Source organism: Perognathus longimembris, chromosome 1 (genome assembly GCF_023159225.1).
Source record: "Perognathus longimembris pacificus isolate PPM17 chromosome 1, ASM2315922v1, whole genome shotgun sequence".
Lineage (NCBI taxonomy): Eukaryota > Metazoa > Chordata > Mammalia > Rodentia > Heteromyidae > Perognathus > Perognathus longimembris.
In genome coordinates, this window is record NC_063161.1 from 97,675,607 (window position 1) to 97,702,166 (window position 26,560).

The following is a 26,560-nucleotide window of genomic DNA, read 5'->3' on the forward strand; positions in this document are numbered from 1 at the left end:
GGTCCCCGCCCTGACCGCCTGCGCCACTGTGTCGCTCTACCGCCACCTGGCGGCCAGCCGCGGGATGCAGCACCAGCTTCAGAGAAACCCGGGGCTCCCGCGTTGGAGCCCATGGAGGCCGAGCCTGCAGGAATCCTTCTCCTGGGCTGGCTCCGGGCCTTCATCGTCCTTATCCTCCTTAGCAAATGCGGAGTCGGCTGCTGTTCCCTAGGTGTATTGTATCTATAGAGGGTGAGAATGAGGCGTGGCATAAAGCCTCCCCTTGCTATGGCTTTGCTTTTTAAGCCTCACTGTCTCCATTCACCTCCTTGGTCAAGTGATGGATGGGATGAGGGTGCGGCCCAATACCACTGGGCATGCGCAGTGTGCAGAGTGTGACCCCCCCCTGCGCCTTCCCGGAGCTCCGGATTCGGTGCAGGAGACAGGCAATGGGTGAGAGGGAAGGGGAAATGACAGCCGTGTGGGATGTTAGCAAGCAGAGCTATGGTCTGATTTGGCCGTGTCTGGGGGCTTCTCTTGGGCCGCTAAGCAAGGGCGGCTGCCACTGCAGGATCCCTTACGGTGATGGTGTCTGGGTCTAAGTCCACACAGTGAAGGTCACACAGCAAGGTCAGATTAGGGTGCCCACAGCACAATTGCTCTTTCTCCCTTTCCCCTACGTCCCCTTTCAGGGAGAAGCGAGCCACCCTACAGAGGCTAGCCCAGTGGGAACCCAAGGCCTCCAGCATGCAGCCTGGGGGAAACAGTGAGTTATGGTGCAGATGGTCCAGCCCAGTGAGGATCATCTCAGGATAGTCCCTGAGCCAAAGACATCTAGTAGAGCTGGCCCTGGATGCCTGGCCTTGGAGCATGGGACACACACTGGAAATGTTTCTTTGGGGATCACCTGTAGGTCAGGAATAGATGGGGACTACAGTCGCCATGCATTGTCTGGTTCCCCATAGTTAGTGATCAGGCATTGCTGTTCATTGTCTTTCCAGGTGGCCTTATCTCTGTGACTGCACTAGGCTGGTCCCATCTGCAGGATACACAATGAAAAGAACATAGCCTCCCTGTTTAGATTAGGCTGGATGTAAGCTCACTTGTCTCTGTTCACTTTCTGTTGGTATAACCAAATACCACAGACTGAATAATTTATACTGAATAAAGGTTTATGCCTGGTGCCAATGACTCACACCTTTACTTAACTACTCAGGAGGCTGAAATCGGAGGATCCTCATTCAAAGCCAGCCCAGGCAGGAAAGTCCATAAAATTCTTATCTCCAACTAACTGTCCAAGGTCAGAACTGGAGCTGTGGCTCAAGTGGCATAGCACTAGCCTTGAATACAAAAGCTCAGGGACAGTGCCCAGACCCTGAGTTTAAGTCCCAGGACTGGTACAAATAATTAAAAACAAAAAAAGGGTAAAATAAAATTAGTTAGCTCCTGGTTCTGAAGCTCAAAGTTGAGAAGCCACATTTGGTAAGGACCCTCAGTGTCCCAAAGCAGTACTGTTATAATTGCTGGCTGGTTCAGGCCTCCCCCTCTTCTTCCAAAGCGACACCTCCAGCATGAAGGCATCAGAGATGGAGTCCCCAGCCTCTTACACAATCCTAAGGTTTTCATGAGTTTGGGTGTAGACATTCAAATCATAGACTAGCCATCTCTGAGCATTCCAAGACATCTCTTAATCATTTCTGAAGAGCAATTCATTGATCACACAACAGCAAGGTCTGTGGCATAGATCACTGAGGTAAGTTCTGCTAAGTGTCTGGCACAATGTTTGCACATCATCATAGTTTGTTGTCTTTCTAAGTTGGGAGAATTTGTCCTTATTGCTATCTCTCTCAACAATCCCCATGTGTACCCAAACTTCTGTGTCCTTGCACAGGATACTTGAAATGTACTGATTTTACAATAGTAAGAAAGATGTCTCCCTTTCAGAGCCCTGTGGCTAATTCTGTGTTTGTAACTTTATATTCTTTTTCTCCAAATGGGGGCTCTGGTCACAGTGAAAATATCTCAGAGTCTGTAAAATACAATTCAAGCAACTATAATAAAAGCCATTATACCAAATACTTCTGCCAATGAAAACAAAGTAAAATGAAATGAGTTATATGTAATAGTCTACATTAAAAAGAGGAGAGGGATCATGATTATCTCCATAAATGTTGAGAAAGGTTTTAATTCAATACCTACTTCAATTTGAAAAAAAAAAAAAGAAGAAGAAAAGAAAGGAAGGAAGCACCAGCTATTCACATGGCTGAGATCTGGGGATCATAGCTTAAACCCAGCCCAGGCAGACCAATCAAGAAACTCTTAATCTCCCATTAAGCAGTAAAAAAAGCTGGAAGTGATGATATGGCTCAAGTGCCAGAATACCAGCCTTGAATGAAAAAGCCAAGGAAGGCTCATAGTTTAAGCCCTAAAGTTGACAAAGAAAGAGATAGAGATAGAGATAGATAGAGAGAGAGAGAGAGAGAGAGAGAATAGGAACTGAAGACAGTATCTTTTCATGATAAAGTAAATATACCTTTGATTTAAAGCTAATGTTTTTATTGAGAGTCAAGAACAAGGCAAGGGTATCCTCTCCCTCTACTACTTTTCTACATTGCACTAGAGATGGCAGCCAATGCAGTAAGACAAAAGAAAGCAAGCAGAGTCATAAGAATTGACAAAACAATTGCCCAGAGAACTGGGAAGATACCTTGGCCTGAGTTCGCAGATAGACCTCAAAGGATTCACAGTAAACTCTAGTCATTATGACTCTGAGTGATCACATGGTACAAATTCTTTAGTTCCTTATGAATATCTGCAGGGTGCTGTTTTTACCTTCCCATATTCCGAGTCCACAGGAGAATGACAAGTCTGCCATGACAGAAGTAGAAGATGCACACTAACTTGCTGCCATTTGCAGGCCACGTGACTTTCAGCACATCAGGGCTCCCTACCTGCCCCTGTGTTTATGATTACTCTTGAACGCCTGTTTGCTTCTCCACACAGATGTACATGGGGACAGGAAGAGCAGCAGCTCTATGACAGAGCAGAGTAATTCTAGCAACAATCCTTGCTGGGAATTCCCTCCTTGTCATAGAGCTCCCTGCCTCTACTGTACAGTGTCCCATTGGGATCAGAATTTATTCCTAGTCCAAGACCTCCAGCCACTTGGCAAAGGAAGAACAATGATTCATCCTGAATTTTGGCTCTTAGCTTTTTTTTTTTTTTTTTTTTTTTGTCAGCATACACCACCAGAGAGCTTGCCAGCTGCTGGAATAAAAAGAGCATCTTGCTGGGAAGTGACGAGCTCAGGGCTAGGGAAAATGTAGGAATGTACTCAGGAAGTTACCATATATAAGTCACCAGGTCAGAGGCCACATGTTCCTGGTCTCATCAGAGAAGTCACTCAATGACAAACACACAGGAGAACCAAGCAGGCACAGGTTTATTAATGCAAAGGTTAGTGAAAATACACTCTGAGGGCAGGTGTTAGCAGCTCACATCTGTAATCCTAACTACTTAGGAGGCTGAGATCTGAAAATCTCAGAGTGAAGCCAGCACAGACAGGATATCTATGAAACTCTTCTCTATAATTATGCACCAGAAAACCAGAAGTAGAGCTGTGGCACAAAGGGGTAAAGTGCTAGTCTTGAGCAAAAAAAAGCTCAGGGACAGTGCACAGGCTCAGAGTTCAAGCCCCACAATTGACAAAAAAAAAAAAAAAAAAAAAAAAAGCAACAAAAGAAAAGCAGCACTCTCAAGTAGGGCCTGTGGACAGGCTCAAGAAGGAGAATTGAGGGTCCCAAGACCTCAAGTTTTTACTGGGCTTTGCAGACATGGAGGCAGTCATTGCTGGGTCATTAACATCTGGAAACAGTACTGCATCTTTAACTCCTTCCACACAATGCCAGGGGGGTAGGGGGCAAGTTTATGGTCAGACCCAGGCTTTTCATTTTCCAAGGGGTCCAGATCAACAAGATACTCTTCGTTGTCACAAATTACTCTGTCCAAGCCAGTAGGCCAGGGTGTGACTTCTTTTTCTTGCTTGCTTGCTTTCCCTTTCTTCTTTTTCTTTTCTTCCTTCCTTCTTTCTTTCTCTTCTGCCAGTTCTGGGGCTTGAACTCGGGACCTGGGCACTGTTCCTGAGCCTGTCTGTGCTCAAGGCTAACACTCTACCACTTAAGTCACAGTGCCACTTCTTTTTCTAAGTAGTTTATTGGAGATAAAACTCTTGTGGACTTTCCTGCCCAGGCTGGCTTTGAATTGTGACCTTCAGATCTTGGCCTCTTGAGTAGCAAGGATTATGGGCATAAGCCACCGGCTCTAGGCAGCTGCTGCTACTGCTACTGTTTCTTCTTTTTCTTTTTCCTTCCTTCCTCCTCCTCCTCCTCCATCTTTTTTCTTCTTCTTCCTCTTCTTTTTCTTCCTCTTCTTCTTCCTCCTCCTCCTCTTCTTTCTCCTCCTTCTTCTGTCAACATTCAAGCAATTGTTCTCAGCCATTGGGTTCCTTTTCCTTTCCTTTTCTTCTTCCTCTCTCCTCCCCACCCCATTTCTTGACTCCCTGCCCTGTGTCAAGAAAAGGAAGACAAAGACTTCACATTCTGACAGGTGGTACCCTGATCAAATTTGCTTCCGATTCCTCAGAGTCCTGTTTCTGAGGATCAGGTTCTGCCCTTGACCAGCTTAGTCTAATTTTAGTGAGACACCCCCTACCTTGACATCTGATTGCATTTCTCATACTCCATCCAGGAGCAAGGTGACTGGAGCCTATTACCTTAGCTTCTTGGAAGGCAGAGATTCCACAGGCAGAGATGAGAGGAAAATAGCAGACCAGCATAAAAGTTATGAGATTCCACATCACTCAATGGCTGGGCACAGTATTGCATGCCTGTCATCACCCAAAACATAAGAAAACACAAGTAGGAGAATTGCAGCCCAGGCCAACATGACTCAAATGGTAGAGCACCTGCCTAAGAAGTATGAGGCCTTGAGTTAAATCCTCATCAAAAAGGAAGAAGGAAGGAAGGAAGGAAGGAAGGAAGGAAGGAAGGAAGGAAGGAAGGAAGGAAGGAAGAAAGGAAGGAAGGAAGGAAGGAAGGAAGAAAGGAAGGAAGGAAGGAAGGAAGGAAGGAAGGAAGGGTCTGTCCTAGGGCTAGGTTGTGGCTCAATGCCATAGTGCTTACCTTACATGCATAAGGCCCTATTCTTTTTTTTTAACCTTTTTATGTTTATTTAGTAATTGTTTGGTTTTAGAGACATACTGTAAAGTCGCTGACCAAAACATGTGGAAATACCATTTGAAAAGAAGTTTGTCATTTTATAGACATGATCTCTACTGTTCTCTCACCCCCAACAACCACATATCAGGGAAACCATGCATCTTTGTTCTCTGTGTTCTAGGCTTGTCTTGCTCAACATTATGTGTTCAAGATCTCCCTATTTCCCTGCAAATGCCATTATTTTATCATTTATAGTCACTATGTAGTATTCCATTGTGTACAGGTACCACATTTTTGGATCCATTCATCTGTAGTGGGGCATCTGGGTTGTTTCCATATTTTGGCTATTGTGAATTGTGCTGCAATAAATATGGATGTGCAGGTGTCTTTGTGGTATCCTGGATCCTGTTGTTCAGGATAGATATGGCCCTATTCTTGATGAGTCTTCATAGTACTTTCCTCTCCCCTCACCTCATTCTTAACTCTTGGTCTCTAAATATCCACCTGTCCTTCTATTCAAGCTTGAGTCTGACCAGTAACCCACTCCTTGCTGCCTTTAACAGGTGTCATGAGTGACATTTCTTTAGGAATTCCTTAGAGTTGGCGACACGCTGTCACAAGCCCAAGTCCGTAGCACCTGGGGACCTTTTTCCTAAAATCAGGGATGAGGGATCTCCTTGGACAGCCTTCTGTTGAGTCAAGCCCTAGCCCCTCTGGTCTCCAGTCAACTTCTGTTGGCCGTTCCACAGCCTTAGGCCTGGGAGCTGTTCAGCAGCTGCTAAGAGGAAGACGAGTTTGCGTTTATTCCTTGCTCCTTGGGTTTTGAGGATGTCTCCTTCTGGCTCAGCATTCTCTCTCCAGCACCTGGCCCTCTGCCTGGAATCCCTTGGCTCAATATATACCTGTTGAATGAATGAGTGAAGTGGGGGAGTGGGGCATGGAAGAAATGGAGTGTGGTTGGGCCCTGGGCATGGCTACCTATAAACAAAGATGGCCTTGTCTGGGCTCTCTCCCTGCCCCCCCTGCACAGGTAGTACCTCAGCAGAGGTGGTTCTGGGCTGGATTCCTGGCCCTCTTCCTCTGCCAGCTCTTCCCAATCCTATGAGACTCTGGGAAGAGCAGCCTGGCCCGAGCTGGGGAGGGAGGGCCTCTGCCCACCCACTCCCTCCCATGCCTCAGCCCTGTCCTGGGCCCTGACATCAAACCCTGACTCAGAGGAAAGTGAGAGACTCAGGTGGGATTGGGCCCAAAACCAACACTGACCCACGTGGGCCAGAGGTAGATAAACTTGGGGAAAAGGAAGGCTTTTGCTGTGTACTTGGTACTGAGGAATCAAACACAGGGCTTCATGCATGCTAGCTAGGCAAACACTCTACCACTAAGCCACATTCTTAGCCCCAGAGTATTTCATTTTCAAAAGGGATTGAATGAATTCAAAAGCTATTAAAGGACAAGAAGGAACCTCTTTCTTTTCCTTCCTTCCTTTTTTTCTGTACCTCGAGTGAACCTTGCACTTTGTTTCTTTTTGCCCAAGACTGGGCCACATATTCAGTAGCTGACTCTTTTGGTCACTGGCAGGTGCCCTACCACCTGAGCCATGGCTCCAACCCCAAGGAGGAACTTAAAATACATATATATGGAGGTGACAAAAGAATCATTGGTTCCCAAGGACTGCTGAGAGGGAGAGTCATATAGTTTCCACTAAGAGGGTTTGAGTGTTCTTTTGTTTGCCTATTTATTTTTCTAGCTTTTTGTTTTTGATTTGGAGACAGGATCTTACTATATAACCCAAGCTGGGCCTTACATTTAAAAGCCTTTGGACACCAGGTGCCAATGGCTTATCCCCATAATCCTAGCTGCTCAGGACACTGAGATCTGAGGCTCATGGTTTAAAGCCAGATGGGCAGGGAAGTCCATGAGACTCTTATCTTCAATTATCCACCAAAAAGCCAGAAGCTGTGGCTCAAGTGATAGAGAGAGCACTAGCCATGAACATAGAAGCTCAAGGGCAGCAAGTACTCAGGCCTTAAATTCAAGCCCCAAGACTAGCACAAGAAAAAAGAAAAAGGAAAAAAACAAAGCTTCTTTTATCTACCTCCTAAGTGCTGGGATTACAAGCATGCACCAACATACCCAGCCACAAAGAGGGTTTTGAGGACAAGGAAAACAGCTTGTGTGACACCATCGTGGTGAACAGATATCATTATACACTTGTCCACACCCACAGTGCACACCAGGGTAAATGCTAATATGTACTATGAGGTGAAAGCACAGCAATGGTGACAAATGTCCCACTCTGGGGACTATTGCTAATGGGAGTCTAAATGTGTAGAAAGCAGAAGGCACACCAGGAAATTTCTGTACCTTCTTTCCTATAAACCTAAAACTTCCCCCAAAAGAACATCTATTTACAAAGAAGAGGTTGCATTGAATATATACCATTTTATTATACTTACTTCACTTTTTTCTGATAAGGGAATTTCTTACACTTTACAAAAGGTTTGGGTCAGTGACAGATTGAAGGCAAAGAACTATTTCTTTATCCCAAATACTCTGGGAAGCTTTGGCCTGGATCTATGGCCCTGACCAGGCGCTGCAGAGCTGGGCTCTGCCTCTGAAGCTGCTCTGCTCTCAGTGCAGCCTCAGCAGATGCCAGGTTCTTCTGGTAAACACGGGCAGTTGAGGACATGAGAGGCCACAGCCTCCTCCCCCCAAACTCACACTTGTGGGGACATTCCAAAGAAAGCAGGCCCCGCCGGAGGGCCACCTAGCCCATCTGCAGGGGACAGGACTCAAGCCATAGGCTGGGGAATGTTCTGCTGTCTGGTTTCAGATAACTTGGGCACACGGCTGGCTGGACTGCTCGAGGCAGAGGAAACAACATTCTAAAGCAGCAACCCCTGTGCTGGACCGGTCATGACAAAGTGAAGTGGGGAAGTGGGTTCTCCTCGTTGGAGCAGAAGCAGCAATGACAGCAGTGCCTCAGGCAGCCACAGACCCTGTTGGACATGTATGTATCCCACCAGCAAAATGTACTCCAATCCTAGTCACTCCGGAGGCTGAGATCTGAGGATCATGGTTCAAAAGCCAGCCTGGACAGGAATGTTTGTGAGACTCTTAATCTCCAATGAACCACTAGAAAACTGGAAGTGGAGCTGTGGTTCAAAGTGGTAGGGTGCTAGTCTTGAGGAAAAAAAAAAAAAAGAAGAAAGGGTCAGGGTCAGCATCTAGGCCCTGAGTTCAAGCCCCAGGAGCAACCAAATAACAAAAAATTTGTTCCAAACTATGTTAACACTCTGATAACCCACATGTGAAATGCTGTATCACCACCTCTGACTGCAGGTGGGGAACTACTAAAGCCCACCATCCCGTTCCCAGTCAGTCAGCCTAGGACCATGCAGACCTATTGCTAATGCTTCAGAACCCAAGAGTATTTCTTTGGTTTATTAGCCCAGCCAGACAACATGGAGACAAATCACACATAAGTTCTCTGCTAAGGGAAATATTTATCAAAGAGTAAACTGCAGTGTATTGTATCATATTAAAAGTAAGACTAAAGTCAGCTTTCCTCAGTTCACCAATCCCTTCAGGTCCTGGATGTACACAGATCAATTCAAAACCAGCCAGGTCATCAGCATTCATCTATGTTGTACCATAGGGTTTTGTTTGTTTGGCTGGTCCTGGGCCTTAAACTCCGGCTGAGTGCTGTCCCTGAGCTTTTGTGGTTAAGATTAGCACTTTACCACTTGAGCCACAGCTCCACTTCTATTTTTTTTATAGTTTAGTGAGGATAAGAGTCTCACAGACTTCCCTGCCCCAGCTAGCTTTGAACTGTGATCCTCAGATCTCAGCCTCCCGAGTAGCTAGGATTACAGGTGTGCACCACCAGCGCCCAGCATGTTCACTAGGCTTTATCTCCTCCTTTGGTCCTCAGACATGGCTGGAAACTTTTCTATCCTCAGGCTTGTGAACATCATCTCTGTGTCCCCAAGGTCAGGGCCAAATGCCACCTTATAGTAACCCTCCTGTCTACCCTGCCCCTTCCAGGTACATTAGAAGCTACGTGGTAGTCACAGAACCAGTGAGGAGTTCAGCAGAGGAGGAAGAAAGAAAGAAAGAACGAAAGAATGAAAGAACGAAAGAACGAAAGAACGAACGAAAGAAAGAAAGAAAGAAAGAAAGAAAGAAAGAAAGAGAGAGAAAGAGAGAGACAGACAGAGAGGGAGGGAGGGAGGGAGGGAGGGAGGAAGGAAGGAAGGAAGGAAGGAAGGAAGGAAGGAAGGAAGGAAGGAAGGAAGGAAGGGAGAGAAAGAGAGAAAGAAAGATGTGGCTAGGAAGGCAAAACACAAACAATAAAACAAAGCCACCACCCAAGGGGAAAATGGTGGGCCATCTTCTCTCACCAGCCATAGGCAGAAGTATCTGAGAACTCCCAGCCTTACCTGGAGAAATGAGGGTGGGGGCTATGGCAAGGAGGAGGTTGTGACACAGACAGGAACCTCAGAAAAGGCAGGGCTGGGCCCATGGCAGCCCAGGGCGAAATGGGTAAGAACAGAGCAAATGCCTGTGTAGGAAGCCCCTTGTAAAAGCCCCAGACAGCCTGTTGCATACTTCATCTCTCCTCCATTACTGAATGTCTGCAAAGCCTCTTCCTATCCCACTCCCAGCCCCACTTCAATTCTGATTCTGGCTTAGATGGTCGACATGAAACTTATGGTGGGCTGGACCAAACAAGTCTTCACCACTTTGTCATTGAACGTAAACTACATATACTCACCACTTGGAAGGTTGGGGAACTGGCCTGTGGTGCAAAGGTCATGGGGACTCTATGTCTTAGCTTTGGTGTGACCATGAGGAAGTCACCGAACCTCAGTATCCTCCTGTGTAAGACAGGGCAGTGATGGCTCCCACCACATAGGCTGTGGTAAACACAAAATGAGTAGAAAGCTCTTATCTGGTGCTCAGCAGTGCCCTGCAAGAGCCACCATTCCAGCCTCTCTATCCAGCTCTCACTGCCCCTTCTACTTGTGGATGGTCTCCCAGGTGAAGCTCCCAGATGCTCGGTGTCTCCCACACAGAAAAAACTGAGTGAATACACACACAAAAGTAAGGCAGCAAACAAAGCAGTTTGGTAGACAACAGGCCAGCTGGAGCTAGGTAGTGAAATGCAGTTTTCTAGGACTCTGGGGAGTGTCATAAAGTTCATATTTGTGAAGGTGAGCCAGTCTTAGAGAAGTGACTTGAATTTTTTTTTGGAAGGGAGCTGCGCATGTACAAGGTTGTCATCCCCTAATTTTAAGTGGCTGTAGGAGCTGCAACCCATATGCATAAAGCTTTAAGTAGGGTTGGATGCTTTTGGGTTTTTTTTTCTGAAAAGGTCAGATGAAGGACACATATATTTCCACTACCCAGGTGCTTCCATTTTGTTAGAATGGGCCGCGAGTTTTTCTGCCCCATAGAAGAAGTTGTAACAGCAAGCTGACCACTAATGACCAACGAGGAAACATGGACATGGGCCGTACTAAGGCCTGATTTGGAAGAAGGGTTTGGTTTCACCATTCTTTTCCTGTAGTTCACCTGCCTCACTACTTGAGCTAAACCACTTTTCCACACACCAGGGGAAGTCTTTCTGAAAATACAATGAAGCCTGTTATCCATCCGTTGGGAACTTCTGTATCTCCCCCCCCCCCCCCATTAGCTCAGCACTGCAGCTCATTCACTAGGCTCCACTTTGTTCCCCTGACTCACATCTGTGGTTACCTCTAGTCGTCTTGGCTCTTCTGCCTGGAATGCTCTTCCCCCAGCCCCAGCTCACATGTCATTTCTTCAAAGAAGCCCCTCCCTCACCACCCCCTTCCTTCTTGGCACGAATCCCAAGACTATAATTGCTCTGTTGATCCATGCATGGCGCATGGCCCTCTTAGAATGCAGGTCCACGGAGCCTCTGAGCCCAGAGCTGGTTGCATGCAGGAAGTGGCTTTGGTGATGAACTGGTTTGGCCACTTGTCCCGAAAACCAGACCACAACCTTTATTAAACTCCAAACTCTCCCGGTAAGGTTCATTTGGCCATGGGAGCCCACGTACAAATACTGCACGCCTAGCCCAGAGGTCCAAAATAAACATTTTATTCTCCCTGCTCCACCTTATAGAGTGTTCTAGGTTGCAAGCACAAATAAATGCAATCAACAAGACTTCTCTCCATAAATATCTTTCATTACAAGTTGCCATCTGCCTGGTCTTATTTTCCTAAAGACAGTGGATTGGAGGGGAACCTGAGCGAAGGTCTGGGGTCTGCACAGTCGCATGACAGGTAATCGGCCTCTGTCTCCTGCCAGTTCCTCTCTGCACAAAGGCAGCAAGCAGCTATAAATAGCAGCCAGCAGTTCTGCCCGTCCAGTGAGGGAAAGAACTTGGCCACGTGGAGATCCACGAGGGGTGCGGCAGGCAGAGTATCATCAGCCTTATTACTGCGCACCCCAGGGCAAGTGCCTCTCAGGAAGGTTCCACGACCCAGCAAAGCAAGGGGAACCGCTGCCTTCACCACCAACTCGGTGTACCCCAAACCCAAAGGGGCCTGAAGAACCAGTCCTTCACCCTTGAGTGAGGGAGTCCAAGAGTAGGAATGGCTGCTTTCCTGCGGTGTCCCCTTTCTTGAGGCATTCCCACAGGGGGCCCCCAACTCCCAGCCAATACACAGCAGGAGGAGGAAGAGGATTCCTCAATTTGAACTGGCCTTGCATCTCTCCCTTGGATCACAGCACAGTCTCTCTGATGACACCGATGAGGCTGTGCGGCCTCTCAGCCTCCGCTCGCCGGGGCCTCCTTTCGGCCCTCGGCCTCCCCAGTGGGGCAAAGGTACTCAGGTCCCCACAGCTCTGCAGGTGCAGCAGGCCGGGCTGTCTCTGCAGAGGCAGCGCTTGGGCCCAGGACACGCTGGGCCGCGAAGGAGCCATTATCTATGAGAGAACAAGGAGAGAAGAGGTTAGGCTATTCCAGATGTGACCTTTGACCTTTTCCCTGTATCCATCCATGTATTTAAATGTTTCAGAAAAAAGAAAAGGATGTTTGCCCAATGGAAAACTTACTTGGATTGTGTAGATTTTATTTCGTTTAATTAAGCATACTGCCTCTTCTAAAAATCCCAATGAAAGACTCCAAATCTTTTATCACTTCAACTACAGACCTGCCGTACTAAATGGGTGAAGTGCAATTTCTTATTTATATTTAATATTGTTCTTACAGGATTTATCCAATGTCTCTGTCTTCTCACTAAGCCTGGGGTTTCCATTACTGGACAAGATGGAGGCAGAAATTGTCAGAAGAATGAATTCACACCCACCACCAATTCTGACAGTCTGGAAGGAAGCTTGAATATCCTCAGTAGTGTGTGTGTGTGTGTGTGTGTGTGTGTGTGTGCACATGTGTGCGCCTGCCCATCCAGGGGCTTGAACTCAGGGCCTGGGCACTGTTCCCGAGCTTCTTTTGCTCAAGGCTAGTACTCTACCATGTAAGCCACAGATCCCTTTCAGCTTCTGTGGTTCATTAGAGATAAGAGGCTTAAGAACTTTTCTGCCCAGGCTAGCTTTGAACTGTGATCCTCAGATCTCAGCCTCCTGAAGAGCTAGTATGAGCCACCAGCACCCAGCTCATTTGTATTTAGAGAAAGAGAGAGAACCCAAGTGGTATATATGCACTTGAGAATTTGAGAACCATTAGTCTGACCAGGCAGTGAGTTTATAAAATGTCAACAAGGATCATTGGTACTCCCAATGGATTGAATAACCTTTCGATAAACAACATATAAAGTAGGGCAATCTCTTTGTGAAAACTTTTTTTTGTTCGAAACTGGGATTCAAATTCTGTACCTGAAGTATTTGCTCATTAGCTGGTTTTTTACCTACTGAACTATACCTCCAACCCCCATTTGTAAAAACTTTTTAGAATGGCTCTACTGTTTGGCAGGGCCTGGTGACTCATGCCTATAATTACAGTTATTTAGGAGGTTGATATCAAGAGCATCACAATTCAAGGCCAGCCTAGGCAAAAAGTTCACAAGATCCCATTTCATAAAAAAAAAGAAAAAGAAAAAGAAAAAACAGACAAGGTGGCACAGACTTGCCATCTCAGCTATGCCAGAAGCATAAATAGGAGAATCATAGACCAGCCCAATCCATGCAAAAAAAAAAAAAAAAAAGTGAGACCCTACTTAGAAATCAACAACAGCAAAAGGCTGGGAGCATGACTCACGTAGAGTGACTGCCTAGCAAGCATGAGACCCAGAATCCACACTCCAGTACCACGACCACGAAGACAAATAAACAGCTGAGTGCCAGTGGCTCACACCTATAATCCTAGCTACTCAGGAGGCTAAGATCTGAGGATCATGGTTCAAAGCCAGCAGGGGCAGAAAAGTCCCCGGGAGATTTTTATCTCCAAATAACCATTCATAAACCAGAAATGGTGCTGTGGCTGAAGTGGTAGAGCACTACCCTTGAGGAAAAGAAGCTCAGAACAGCACCTAGGCCCTAAGTTCAAGCCCCACAACAGACAATAAAATAAAATAGTAAATAGAAAATATTTCTGCTGCTCGATCTGTTTTGAAACATGTCATAAATTATAAAAGGACATAGATAATATCATCATTTATTCTGTAAAACTGGTAAAAGTATGGGAAATCCCTCCTCCACGGGGAATGATGGGAAGTCTGTCTAATCAACATAAGGTTAGATAATGTCACAGTTATGTCTCTCTAACTTGTATTGGAGTCTTATTGCTACCAAGCCTCATAGAATATTATTCTGATGACTTTAACATGTTTCATTTGTACCTTCTGAGCTTATAAAGTCAGGAAGAGTTTAATCTCCCTAAAAGATGGCATATCAAATTTTACTAACATTCTGATAATTATATTTGTCTTTAGGGCATGACCTTGTCTCCTGATGAAGAAATTTTCAATACTAAGTGTGTTGCAAGGTAAGCTGGCACAAGTGGGGTTATTTGCTGTCAGGAGAAAATTTAAATGGCTATAAAACCTCATTCTGGTTATACTAAAGAAAGTAAAAGCATGCAAAAGGTGGCTGGAGTCAGAAATAAAAGGTCCTTTTCCATTGTCTTTGTTTCCTTTTGTCTGGGGAGAGGTATGCCATTATGACAACCCATGTGTGACTTAGTACTGGAAGGCCCAGCACATCACTGCCTGTCACAACCATCTGGGCAATTAACTTTTAACCTGAGACAGAGGAGGGGGGAGGAGTTGTGAGGATCTAGCAAATACTGATAATGTTAACACTAGGTACCTATAACCATGAACTTGGGACAGGAAGTGGGAGAAGCCATTGAAGCTGGGATGGAAACACATGTCAGAGTCAGGCCAGATAGCAATAACACAATTACCTGTTCCAGAAAACTGGCACTTGTGATGGCTTCCTCCATGTGCTCCTCATCGGATTTCAACACAGATTTAATATTTTCTACAAGTTCATGGATGTCTGGGGTCATGCTGCAAGAAGACTGCTCCAGGAACCTGGCCACCAGCAGCTTGGTGTCTATGTAAGACCTATAATCTATTAAAGAACGGGGCCTGCATCTCGACGCTCTTGTTCTGGTGCTTGTCCTTAGCGTCACCATGGCCAGATCCAATCTCCTTTCAGTCTGGGTGGCAGCTTCACAGCTGAGCACGGGGGTGGCTGTGGACAGAGACATATAACATAACCCATTGGCCGAGCCCTTCTGGACAGAGGTCACAAACTGGGTGAAAAATGACCATGGGCACACATGCTTTCCATCTTGCAGAATGAAAAGGAAAAAAAAAATCTCAACTATAGCACAAGCCTACTTCTTGCAGTACATTGCCCATAGATGACATCCTAGACATTAAATTACATTGCACAAAGCGCAGCCCCCAGAGTGCAGACAGATGGTGAAGAACAGAACTCAGAATGCAAAGCCTGGTGGAACATGTTTCGTGGAGTATGGCAGATAGATGGGAATGGATGGGCCAAACAAGGAAAAAGAAAAACATGGCCAACAAATGAAAAATTGTTTCAATGGAAAACAACGGAGGGTCCACTGAAAGAGAGGAAGGACTGTAGAGACACATGATTTGGGGATGAATATATTGCTGTACCTTTGTCCTAAACATCCTCAAGGACATTGTACTGACTTCTATTAACGATGCTCACATCGTGGCCATGAGGTAGGGCTATGGCTGACTATTACAAAAAAAAAAAAAGATGCAAAACAAAAATCACATCATTCCAGGAGGCAACAGAGGGCCTGGGAAATCCATGGCAGGCTCTGGTTTCCATAGTGACCTCCAGCAGCAAAGCCCAGCTGGCTGCCATTGCCCCATGAAGCAGTATGGTTTCCGTGTGTCCATCCCCAGCAGCATGCTTCGATGTATGAATGCTGGGGGCTTTGGTCTGTGAAGGTCTGATAAGTGGGCATTGAGGAAGACAGGAAGCAGAGGGTGGTGGCCCGTAAAGGAAAGGGGGTTCATTTTCTATTGGCGAAAGATAGGCATGAGGAACTCTAAGCCAAAGTTAAGAGCTTGTCCCAGGCTGCCACATGAATGTTACAGACAGCTAAAGTCTTCCAGAAACTTGTGCCAAACAACACTCCATGAGTAAGGGTAGAATGGGGGATTAGGGTTAGGGTTCACTGCCGGCAACTTGTGCCTTCCACCCTGAAGCCATTCAGTGGGTAAATGTTCTTGCCCCTGTGGGGCTGCAGAAGGAACGGGGTTTCTAGAAATATCTCCTTCAGCTGTGCAAAAAGCTAAGTTCTCTTCAGAGGTAGCAGGTGGCCCCCTCTAGTCCTTGGCTGGTACAGGAGACGCACAGTGGAGGTGGAGGCCGGGGGCCCAGCCTGCGGAGGTGCAGCAGTGCAAGGCTCAGTCCCAGGCCGGGGACTTGCTCAGCACTCAGAGGCCACTGCAGAGACCAGAGGAGCGTTCTCTGTGGCTCCCACGTGGTTATGCTGGCGGATACCACACACCATCGGAGGGGCAGAACAGGGTGGAAGGGCTCACACAGGACTTGAGAGAGGCCAGGGTATCCCAAAGTTTAATTTGCCCACAAGTCCAGAAGAGTAGAAGCCACAACTGCTAGATTAGGTCCCAGAGAAGGCCCAGTTGCCAGCATTAAGGGAACTTTTAACTTTGCTTCCTTTATTTTTCACAGTGTTCTATAATGAAGAGATATGGGGAGATATTCAGGTACTCATATACTCAGAGGGGAAAACAAAAGACTCCGGGTTATTAAAAAAAATGTTAACTGATTCAAAAAACATGTTTGGGCAAAACCTAGACAAAATGAAGAGGAAAGGAGAGAAAGCGTGTATGTGTGTGTGTGTGAATGTTTATGAATGCTTTGTTGTGAGTATGCGTGAAAGAACATGCATACATGTGGGTGTAAGTGGGTTTGTGCAAGGGTGTGAGTGTGCACATGAGTGTGTATGTGCATGAGTGCAAGACTGAGTATGCCTGCATTACCTTGTGTAAGTGTGTATGTGTGTGAGCATGAATGTATATGGCGTGTATTTGAGGGGTGGGTGTGCACGTGTGTATGTATATGAATGTTCATGTAGGTGTGTGTGCGTGTGTGTGTGTGCTTGATACTACATATTCTTCTTAAAACCAGAGCAGATTTTTCAATAATTCCATCTATTTACACACAGTGAAAGGAATGATAACAAGTAGTAAGTTAGAAATCCAGCTGTCACAAACACATCCCTTTTGCCTCTCCCCACAGGCTGCAAGCAACCAGAAATCACATGTAGGGTCTGTTCACTTCCTTCCTGCAGTACCTCACACACTATCATGTGCATGCAACCAAATACTCTTGATGGCAGTAAGGTAAAAAGAAGAAAAACAACCTGCCAGACATGATGGATCAAGCTTATAATCCTTGCTAACTGTTAGGCAAAGATTAGGAGCTCGTGGATCAAGGCCAGCGCAGGCATAAAAGTCCAAGAGACATCATCTTATCCAATGACTGAGCAGGGCGGAACATACCTATTATTCCAGCTACTGGGAAGCACAATGCTAGGCACCATGGAACATGCTTGTTATCCCTAGCTAGACAAGAAGACACAAGTAGAAGGATCACAGCCTGGGCTGTCTGAGGCAGAAAGCAAGACTGTCTGAAAAATAACCATGAAAGCCTGGTGCTTGGGGCTCACACCTGTAATCCCAGCTACTAAGAAAGCTGAACTATAAGAATTGAGGTTCAAAGCCAGCCTGGGCAGGAACATGAGACTCTTACCTCCAATTAATCAACATAAAGTTGAAGTGGAGCCATGGATCAAGTGATAGAGCGCCAGCCTTGAGTAAAACAAAGCTAAAAGGCAGAACCTAGGCCCTGAGTTTAAGCTCCAGTACTGGCACACACCTGCTTTCCCCGTTAGACAAACAAGCAGAGTGGTCTGCAGAGAGTGGGGGAAGGGCATCATCACCTCTCTCCTCAGAGTGGTGGAGCAGGGGGTCACTCTTTGATCTTGTCCTGAGAGGCAGGAGGGCTCTGCAGCTCCTCGTGGGATGATGCTGATGCGCCAAGCTTGAAGTAGGACTCGATACAGATGTGCTTTCTTCACCGGCTGTTGGAGGAACAGCCACACCTGATTTTTTTAAACAGGAGAAAGTTTTTTTAACCCGCTGCAACCTTCCAAAGGTGGGGCAGGAAACATCTGTATGTGCAAAGCTGCCTAGGCAAAAGTAATCCAGTTAATACCATTTATTTAGGCTGCTGGCCCAGAGAATTTTTATTTCCCAGCACTGTGGGAAAACAGGCCTCTTCAAACTACCCCCACTTCACCTAAAACAAAACCAACAAAACTCACAAAACCCCAAAGCCCCAAGGGCATAATAAAACGGCTGTGCCAGAACATCAGGTTTTTCCTGAAGGTGCTTAGAATCTGCTCAGAAGCATCCTGAGACAGCACTGGGAAGGCCCCAGGCATTTCAGGATTTCTGAGTCTTTCTTCAGGGGGCGCTCTATGAGCCGAGGGGCCACACCTGCCAAACCAAGAGTGTGCATGCAGGCTGGGAAAGTCCCAGGTGGTCCCATTAAAGAGCCAGAGGCCACTAAATGAATCATCTCAACCAAGGTGGAAACAGATTTCCAGCTGTTCCCAGTTCAAGAAAGTAAAACCCACCAGGCACAGGTGGCTCACGCCTGTAATCCTAACAACTCAGGAGGCTGAGATCCGAGGATTATGGTTCTAAACCAGCCTGGGCTAGAAAATCCATGAGACTTATCTCCCATTAGCCAGCAAAAAGCAAAATTGTGACTTAAGTGGTAGAGCACTAGCCTTGAGGACAAAAGCTCAGGGACAGCACCCAGGCCCTAAGTTCAAGCCCCAGGACTAGTACAAGAAAAGGGAAGAAAAAAATAGAAAGAATAGAAAGGAAAAGACAAGAAAGAAAGAAAGAAAGAAAGAAAGAAAGAAAGAAAGAAAGAGAGAGAGAGAGAGAGAGAAAGAAAGAAAGAAAGAAAGAAAGAAAGACCAAAAGAAAGAAAGACCAAAAGAAAGAAAGACCAAAAGAAAGGAAAGAGAAAGAAAGATCCATCACTTGGGAGCCTGAACTATGGCTTAGAAAACTCTTCGTTAAAACAGAAGAATTACAAACATAGTGAGGATAATTAAATATAGCTTCTGAATTCTACTTAAAGATATGTGATGGGGCTGCAAGTATAGCTCAGTGGTATGCAAAAAAAAGTTTTTAAAGATGGATGGTGAGCAGAAACCATTCTAAATGATACTGCTGAAAAATTACCTCCATCGAAAATAGCTAAAAGTTGATCCATTATTTATTACCATTAGCAATTGTGTCCCAGTGCACAATCCTTTGGGCCATTTAAAATGTTCCCAAAGAGAGAAAGCTGTAACAATGATATCCTTAAATTATAAGGATAAACGTAAATCGACTCTAGTATTTACCATAGCACTGAAAAGTGAGAATTCCCTGGACATTCAGGCAACAAGACTGGAGCCCTAGGTTATAAATGACAGCATGATCCCACAGCAAACTACCCTTTATTAAATGAAAACCAACTCTCCTTCAAAGGACCCCAGTTTCTTTTGATCAGACAGAGAAAAATTATAGATTGGAAAACACCAGAATGACAAATGAAGACTTCATTTCACAGGGTCCTGAAAATAGTCTTGATTATTCACAGAAGATTCTACTTCCTGTTACTGACATCGTAATACCTCTCACTTTTCAGTGCTAGTAATATTTTTGCACCTGGCAAGAAGGATATAGTTGAATTATTTGCTCCAAGAACATCTGACTTCCAACAGAACACCAGATGGGCCATTAGTTCTGCCATGTTTCCCTATTGAGTCATGGCTTTGACCAATGGAAACACTTTCATTACCTTGAGTCAATTGTGTGCCAGCTGGTTCCAGTGGACATGCAGCAGCTTCTGCTCCTTCTGTAATCTGGAATGAAGCCCCCTGCATCACAGGGGATGGGGATAAAGAGGGCTGTTTTGTGATGTTCCACTCACTGCTCTTGGGACCCCAGTGAACTTGAAATGATGTATGAAGCACAACCTCCCTGCTGGTCTCGGAGACAAACCATAGTTCCTGCCTGTGGTCAATGTATTAAAAGAGAGGCTTTGGGGCCGGTGCTTATGGCTCACACACCTATAACCTAGCTACTTAGGAGTTTGAGATCTCTGGAAGTGGCGCTGTGGCTAAAGTGGTAGAGTACTAGCCTTGAGCTGAAGAGCTCAGGGACAGCACCCAGGCCCAGAGTTCAAGCCCCATAACCAACCAAAACAAACAAAAAATAAAAAGAGAGGAGTTTGAGATCTCAAAGTAGCCTGGGCAGGAAAATTGATGAGACTCTAATCTCCGAGTTACCACCAGAAAACTGGAAGTGGAGGTGTGGCTCAAAATGGTAGAGTGCTAACCTTAGGCAAAAAAAAGCTCAGGGACAGTATCCAGGCTCTGGATTCAAGCCCCATGACCAATAGAGTAAAAGAGAGAGAGAGAGAGAGAGAGAGAGAGAGAGAGAGAGAGAGAGAATCTTGGACATACCTGTTCCTGGTCCATCTGGCTCACCACCGCTTCATAGGGAGGTGGGGGGTCCAGGGGGCAGAACACTTCCACACCTTTGATTCTAGCTCCATAGATGTGTGGCAGTGGAATGACATCAGGACCAGCCATCCTGGATAGAGCATCCTGGCATGAGGAAGCATGTCTACTGGCCCTCAGCCTACCCTGGACACATTAGCCTTTGCTTCCCAGCCCCTTTCCCCCCCTCCACACACACAGTGGCTCAGTCCAGGAGAGAGAGAATATCAGCTGCCCTCTGCCTCCTTAAGCAAGTGACAATGTATAAAATACAATGCCAGAATTTTATTTTATTTTCATTATAGTGGTACCAGGTTGAATCCAAGACTTCAAACTTGCTGGGAAGAGCTCTATTATTTGAGTCACATTGATAGCTCTTTTTTTCTCTAGTTATTTTTGAAATAGGATCTCCCTTTTTACCCAGGTCTAGACCCTGATCTTTCTATTAATGTTTTCCGCTGTAGCTGGAATGACAGGTATAAGCTACCACACTCAGCTTTTGAAATGCTTCTTGCAAACTGGTTTTATTTCTTGTTTTTGCCAGAGCTGTCCTAGAACCACAGTCCTCCTGATCACAGCCTCTCATATAGTTGGGGTGACAAGTATATATCACCACACTCAGATATTGATTGCAATGGGGTCTTAAGAACATTTTGCCTGGCTGGCCTCCAATTAAAATTCTTCAAATCCTTGCCTTACTAGGTACAAGGATTATATATATGAACCACAAATGCCTGGCTGTCATCAATAATAATAGTAGTAGTAATAGTAATAATAATAGCATGGTGCCAGTGGCTCAGGCCTATAATCCTAGCTACTTAGAAGGCTGAGATCTGAGGACTACGGTTGAAACCATGAGACTCTTATCTCCAATAAAAATCACAAAAGCCAGGAATGGAGCTGTAGTTCAAGTAGTAGAGTGCCAGACTTAAGTGGAAAAGCTAAGGCATAGAATTCAAGGCCCTGTACTGGCACACATGCGCACACACGCATGCACGCACGCACACACACACACACACACACTAGAGGAAACAATAATCCATAGGGAGAGAAAACAGGTGAATGGTGGCTGGAAGCTGGAGAAAGGGAAACATTTCTAAGGCATTTCCTCAGAAGTGACAAAAATGGAACTAGATGGAAGTAGAGCCCCACAGTACTGTGACTGTCCTTTGCCATGAACTATATGCTGCAATTCCAAACACTAATAAAAATAACTAAGGACTCCGGGAAACTCGATCACCTATTAACTTTAGCAGGGCAAAGAGGAGGCCCAGGAAGGGAGGGAGGAAGGGTGAGCAAACATAGTCATCATATTCAATGTATACTATGTAAAAAAAAAAAAAAAAGATGCACTATGAAAAATGTGGGTAGGGATGGGAGGGGGAAGCAGGGGACAGCAAAGGAAGGGGAGACATTGTCAAGAAGATTGTGTTCATAACCTGACTTACAAAATTGTAACCCCTTTATACAATTACTTAAGAATAACAATTTTTTAATGAGTGATTTTAGAAAAACCACTGCTTGAGAAAATTAAGAAGTCAGTGTTTCTTCAAGAGTAAAACATAGGCCAAGAATACTTTCAAAGAACAGCTAAAAATGGTAGAGCATGACCATTATCGTGGGAAAGTGTCTCCAAACTCAAGTGTTAGGAACTTAATCAGTGGTACAACACAGCCGGGGTGGAGCCTCAGGCAGAACCTTCACAAATGCAGGAGTGCTGCCACAGGAAGGGCTGTAAGTAGGTTCTTTCTCTTCCATTCTTCTGCCGCCTAGGGGGACAACTTGCCTCTTCTTGCTGTGGCTCAAGTGGCAGAGTGCTAGCCTTGAGCAAAAAGAACAGGGACAGTGCTCAGGCCCTGAGACCAAGGCCCAGGACTGGCAAAAAAAAAACAAAAAAAAAAAAACTTGCTTCTTCTCCAGAGAACAAACAAGTTGTCATCTTGGAGCCAGAGAATGAGACCAAACCTAGCAGTGTCTCTAGCCAGTAGCCGTCCTAGCCTCTGGAACTCTGGGAAGTAAATATCCATTCCTTATAAGCAACTCAGTCTAAAGTACTCTATTACAGCATCATTAAGTAACTAAAACAATAGTCTAAGCATATCTATCTATCTATACACTCACATACATATATACATGTATGTGAATACATATACACATGTGCACATATTTATGTACATGTTGTGCATGTGTACATATACTTATGTGTATATGTGTAGTTCATACATATTTGAGTATATATATACACACATACTTATGTATGTATCTATAAGTGTGTATATATGTAATTACATGTGTATATCTATATATGCATTATATATATAAATAATAGAGATCAAGCCCCATGACAGACAAAAAAGAGATTATTAAATAAATAAATGTATATATGTTTGTGCACATACACACACACACACACACACACACACACACACACATATTCCAATACTGAGATCTGAACTCTATTAGCTTTTTTCTTTTTTCTTTTTTTGGGGGAGAGGTTAATCATAGGGCTTGAACTCAGGGCCTAGGTGCTATCCCTGAGCTCTTTTGCTCAAGACTAGTGCTCTATCACTTTGAGTCACCATGTCACTTCTGGCTTTTGAGTGTTTAGTTGGAGAAAAGAGTCTCACAGGGACTTTCCTGTCCAGACTGTCTCTGAACTATGATCCTCAGATCTCAACCTCCTAAGTAGCCAGGATTGCAGGTGTGAGCTACCTGCACCCAGCTATGTTAATTTTTTTTTGCCCAATGCTAAGGCCACTTGAGCCAGAGCTCTATTTCTGGCTTTTTGGTAGTTAGTAAAGATAAGAGTCTTGCAGACTTCCTGCCCAAACTGGCTGGGAACCGTGATCCCCTGATCTCAACCTTCCAAGTAGCTAGGATTATAGGCATGAACTAGTGGCACCTGGAGATTTTAGAAGTACTTTTCTGTTGCTGTAGCTTATCTCATAACAGTTGTCCCAGGGGCCATGTGACAACACAGCTGGAGGAGGAAATGGAAGTCTCAGATATGATAAGAAATCAATCCAAGGAGCCTTGAAGAGACTCCAGAACCTGGGTTCTTTCAAGTTCATCACAAAGTCTCCAGCAAACTTGGTTCATATTTATGAGCTGAAAGATGAAGTGGAAACACAAACAGAAATGCAAAATGTGTTCTGCTTTAACGCTATAAATAGGCTTTGAAAACTCATCTGAGGGTCATGCTACAACTAATGTGCCTTTGACCAAAGAATGACCTTCCGCTGTCCACAGGAAAGCTGTTCCCTATCACTAGGCACATGGCGGCAGAATTGCTGCCTTTTTGATTCCTGGCTTGGGCCAATATATGTGAATGAGGAACAGCCTGGGGTTGGGGCGTGCCCCTCCCCCTGTACTTACAAATCAGTTCACAAAGTAGATAACCCATCTTTGGACAGAAGCCCCGACTGCAATCAAACTTCTATTTGTGACAGTAACTTGAGAATGCCTTTCTCAAAAAGCTATGGGAGCACAAAGTGGTTATATTTATAGAAGTTAAATAAACAGACCTCTTTTGAGAGGGTGCAATACCTTACAGGAAACAGTCAATGTCTACAGTGTGAAAACTCCTGTACAAAAATATTCAGGCATATTCTTGCCTGTCAGCTAACAGAAAGAGAATTCCCAAGGAGGACTAAACAGTCAGGTCCATTAAGTTGATTGATTCATGACTTCAGCAAATGCAATCAAGTTCAAAAATATCATGAACAGATTATGAATCTAAACATGAAGAAATTCAGCCACTTTAAAGTGAAAAAATGGACTGGACTCAGAGACTAGTAGAACTGCAGGGTGGAGGTATTTGCCCATTAGTGATTTAACCTAAAATTTGGGCACATATAAATTTTAGAATGGACAATGTCTTTTCAAAATCTTTTACCTGGGCACCCTGGCTCATGCCTATAATGCTAGCTACTCAGGAGGCTGAGGTCTGAAGATCACAGTTCAAAACCAGCCTGGGTAGAAAAGTCCCCAAGAGAGTCTTATCTCCAATAAACTACTCAAAAAATCCAGAAGTGGCACTGTGGCTCAAGTGGTAGAGTTCTATCCTTGAGCATAGAGAAGCTCAGAGACAGCACCCAGGCCCTGAGTTCAAGCCCCAGGCCTGGCAAACACACACAAAAACACAACAAACTTCTTTGTTTAATAAAATAAAAATACTCTTTCAAAAGGGTATTCTGCTTCAGCTTCCTCTTCCCATCTCCTCTGGAATATTCAGAATGGCAAAGCCATTGGAAAGCTTGTTGACCTTCTCACAACCCAGTTTTGATGAGCAACTACCTCAGGACTCAAAGGGACACATCTGAAGATGTACACAGGTCCTCAAAGGGTAGAAATCCCCACACTGACAGTCTATGTCCTTCTGGAGCAGAGAAGGAAGCAGAGAATACAGCACGCCTGGCTGGACAGCAGACTCCTACATCCACATGAGTCACTCTCCTTAATTTATGCCCCTGCAGGAAATTGAATCTGTCTGCTGCTGCCTCTCAGTTCAACCCAGGGCTCACCCACAACCTTGGAGAGTCAGAATTCTTAGTGAAGAGGGCAACTCTCTTCCAGCCATGAAATAAAGTCATTTTAATGTTCTCCAATGTACCCTCCACAGTCAATGGAAAGATGGCATTTCAGCTTTAGGGCATGTGCACCAGGGTACACAAAGAATATGTATCTTGTTGCACTAACTCCTTAGCATCTGTAATTCTTGGCTCATTTCCCAACAGGCTAGGGAATCATTCTAGCCTCTAATGTTTGCAATGTCAGTAGGCTGTGCCTGACCAAAGAGGGGCTGATCTGTCCTAAAGCCTGCCTGGGATGCCCCACTCGGCCTTTGTGATCCCATCTGCCTCTGCCTGAGCAGGCTGCGAGGGCAGGGCAGGGCAGGGAGAGGGTCCAGTTACAAACTCAAAGCACATTCACAGTACCTGGGATTGACCTCATTCAGTCACACACAGCTGAACATTAGAACATATTTTCCCACAACCCCACACCTGGCACCGAATTTGTTTGATAACGCCACACATACTAGAGCTATTCCAAAATACAAATGCCTGGCCTCAGAATGTCAAGCTAAAGCCTCTCATTTTTTATGGAATCATAGATATGGGGAAGGAGAGGGTGTTTAAATACACGCTTGTTTATCTTTTGCCTTTGAAAAAAATCTTTTTTCTGATCTTTCAGTTTGTCTTTTTTTCTTTTTCTTTTCTTTTTTTTTCAGAGCTAAGGATTAAATTCAGGGTCTTGCCTCAACCGATTATCTTTTTTAATTTTTTTTAAAATTGTTATTATATAAGTGATGTACAGAAAGGTTACTGTCTCATTAAATCAAGCAATGAGTACATTTCTTTTTGGACAATGTCACCCCTTCCTTTGTTCTCTCCTGGATTTTCTCTCTTGTCCCCACTCATAAGTTGTACAATTCATTTTCAACATAGTTTCTACTGAGTACCATTGCTGCATCCATCTTATGTCCCTCCATTTTTGTGCCCCTTCTTAGTCCCACCTCCAAGACGGAAAAATGAGCAAAGACAAAGAAGAAAAGAAAAAGAAAACAAAAGCCCTCTTGTTTCCATTTCCTTCACTTCAATAAATATTATTTTACATGATCAGCGATACAAAGGCATTGTGCCTCTGTGCTCCTCTCTTAAGAGTATCCTCCTTTGGGCTCACTGTGTATGAATATGTATCTTCTAATGTCAGCTTCAGACTACTTTTCCAGGGAGCCATCCTGACTGTTCTGCCTTAGGTTCGGTGGACCTCTAATTCCTCTTTAGAGATCTATTATATCCGCCTCACACTCATTTTTAATAACCTCTACTGAGTCCCTCAGTTGGAGAGGAGAAAGTATTTCCACTTTGTTTTGAATTTCAGTAACCCAGCAGCAGAGAACAAGCAGCCTAGGAGAGATCCTGTGTTAAATTAGTCAAGCCATTCTGAAAGAGACTCAATTCTAGAAGTCACTAACAAAGAGACGAAGCATGTGGCCTTTCCTTCTACAAAGAATAATGCCTAAGATTTGAGAAACAGTCTCATTTTGAGGAAGAATTTGAAAAATCAATGTGGTGACTAGTTCTTCTAAACCAGGGAGCTGTAATTAATAATTAATATTTCTTAATGGCTGGAAGAACTTCATGATGGCTGGAACCTGCTGGTGGTGTTAGAATGAAACATCAATTTGACCTAAACGGGACTGTTTCCAAGGCAACGACAACTCTCAATCATGTCAAATTACAGCCAGCCCTTATCTCCCTGGGTGTCTGCTTTCCCGGCA

General features: G+C 44.9%; 1 protein-coding gene across 1 annotated transcript in view; it reads right to left on the reverse strand.

The window, feature by feature from the left end:
- Positions 1–11,282: 11,282 nt before the first annotated feature.
- Fam189a2 (family with sequence similarity 189 member A2) overlaps positions 11,283–26,560 on the reverse strand; it is a 56,541-nt gene continuing 41,263 nt past the window's right edge. Inside the window, exons 7-11 of the mRNA XM_048332835.1 lie at positions 20,242–20,371; positions 19,575–19,653; positions 17,650–17,811; positions 14,590–14,882; positions 11,283–12,152 (exon numbers count right to left, since the gene is read on the reverse strand). Coding sequence (XP_048188792.1) covers positions 11,949–12,152; positions 14,590–14,882; positions 17,650–17,811; positions 19,575–19,653; positions 20,242–20,371 — 868 coding nt within the window. The 3' untranslated portion in view covers positions 11,283–11,948. The remainder of the gene's footprint in view (positions 12,153–14,589; positions 14,883–17,649; positions 17,812–19,574; positions 19,654–20,241; positions 20,372–26,560) is intronic.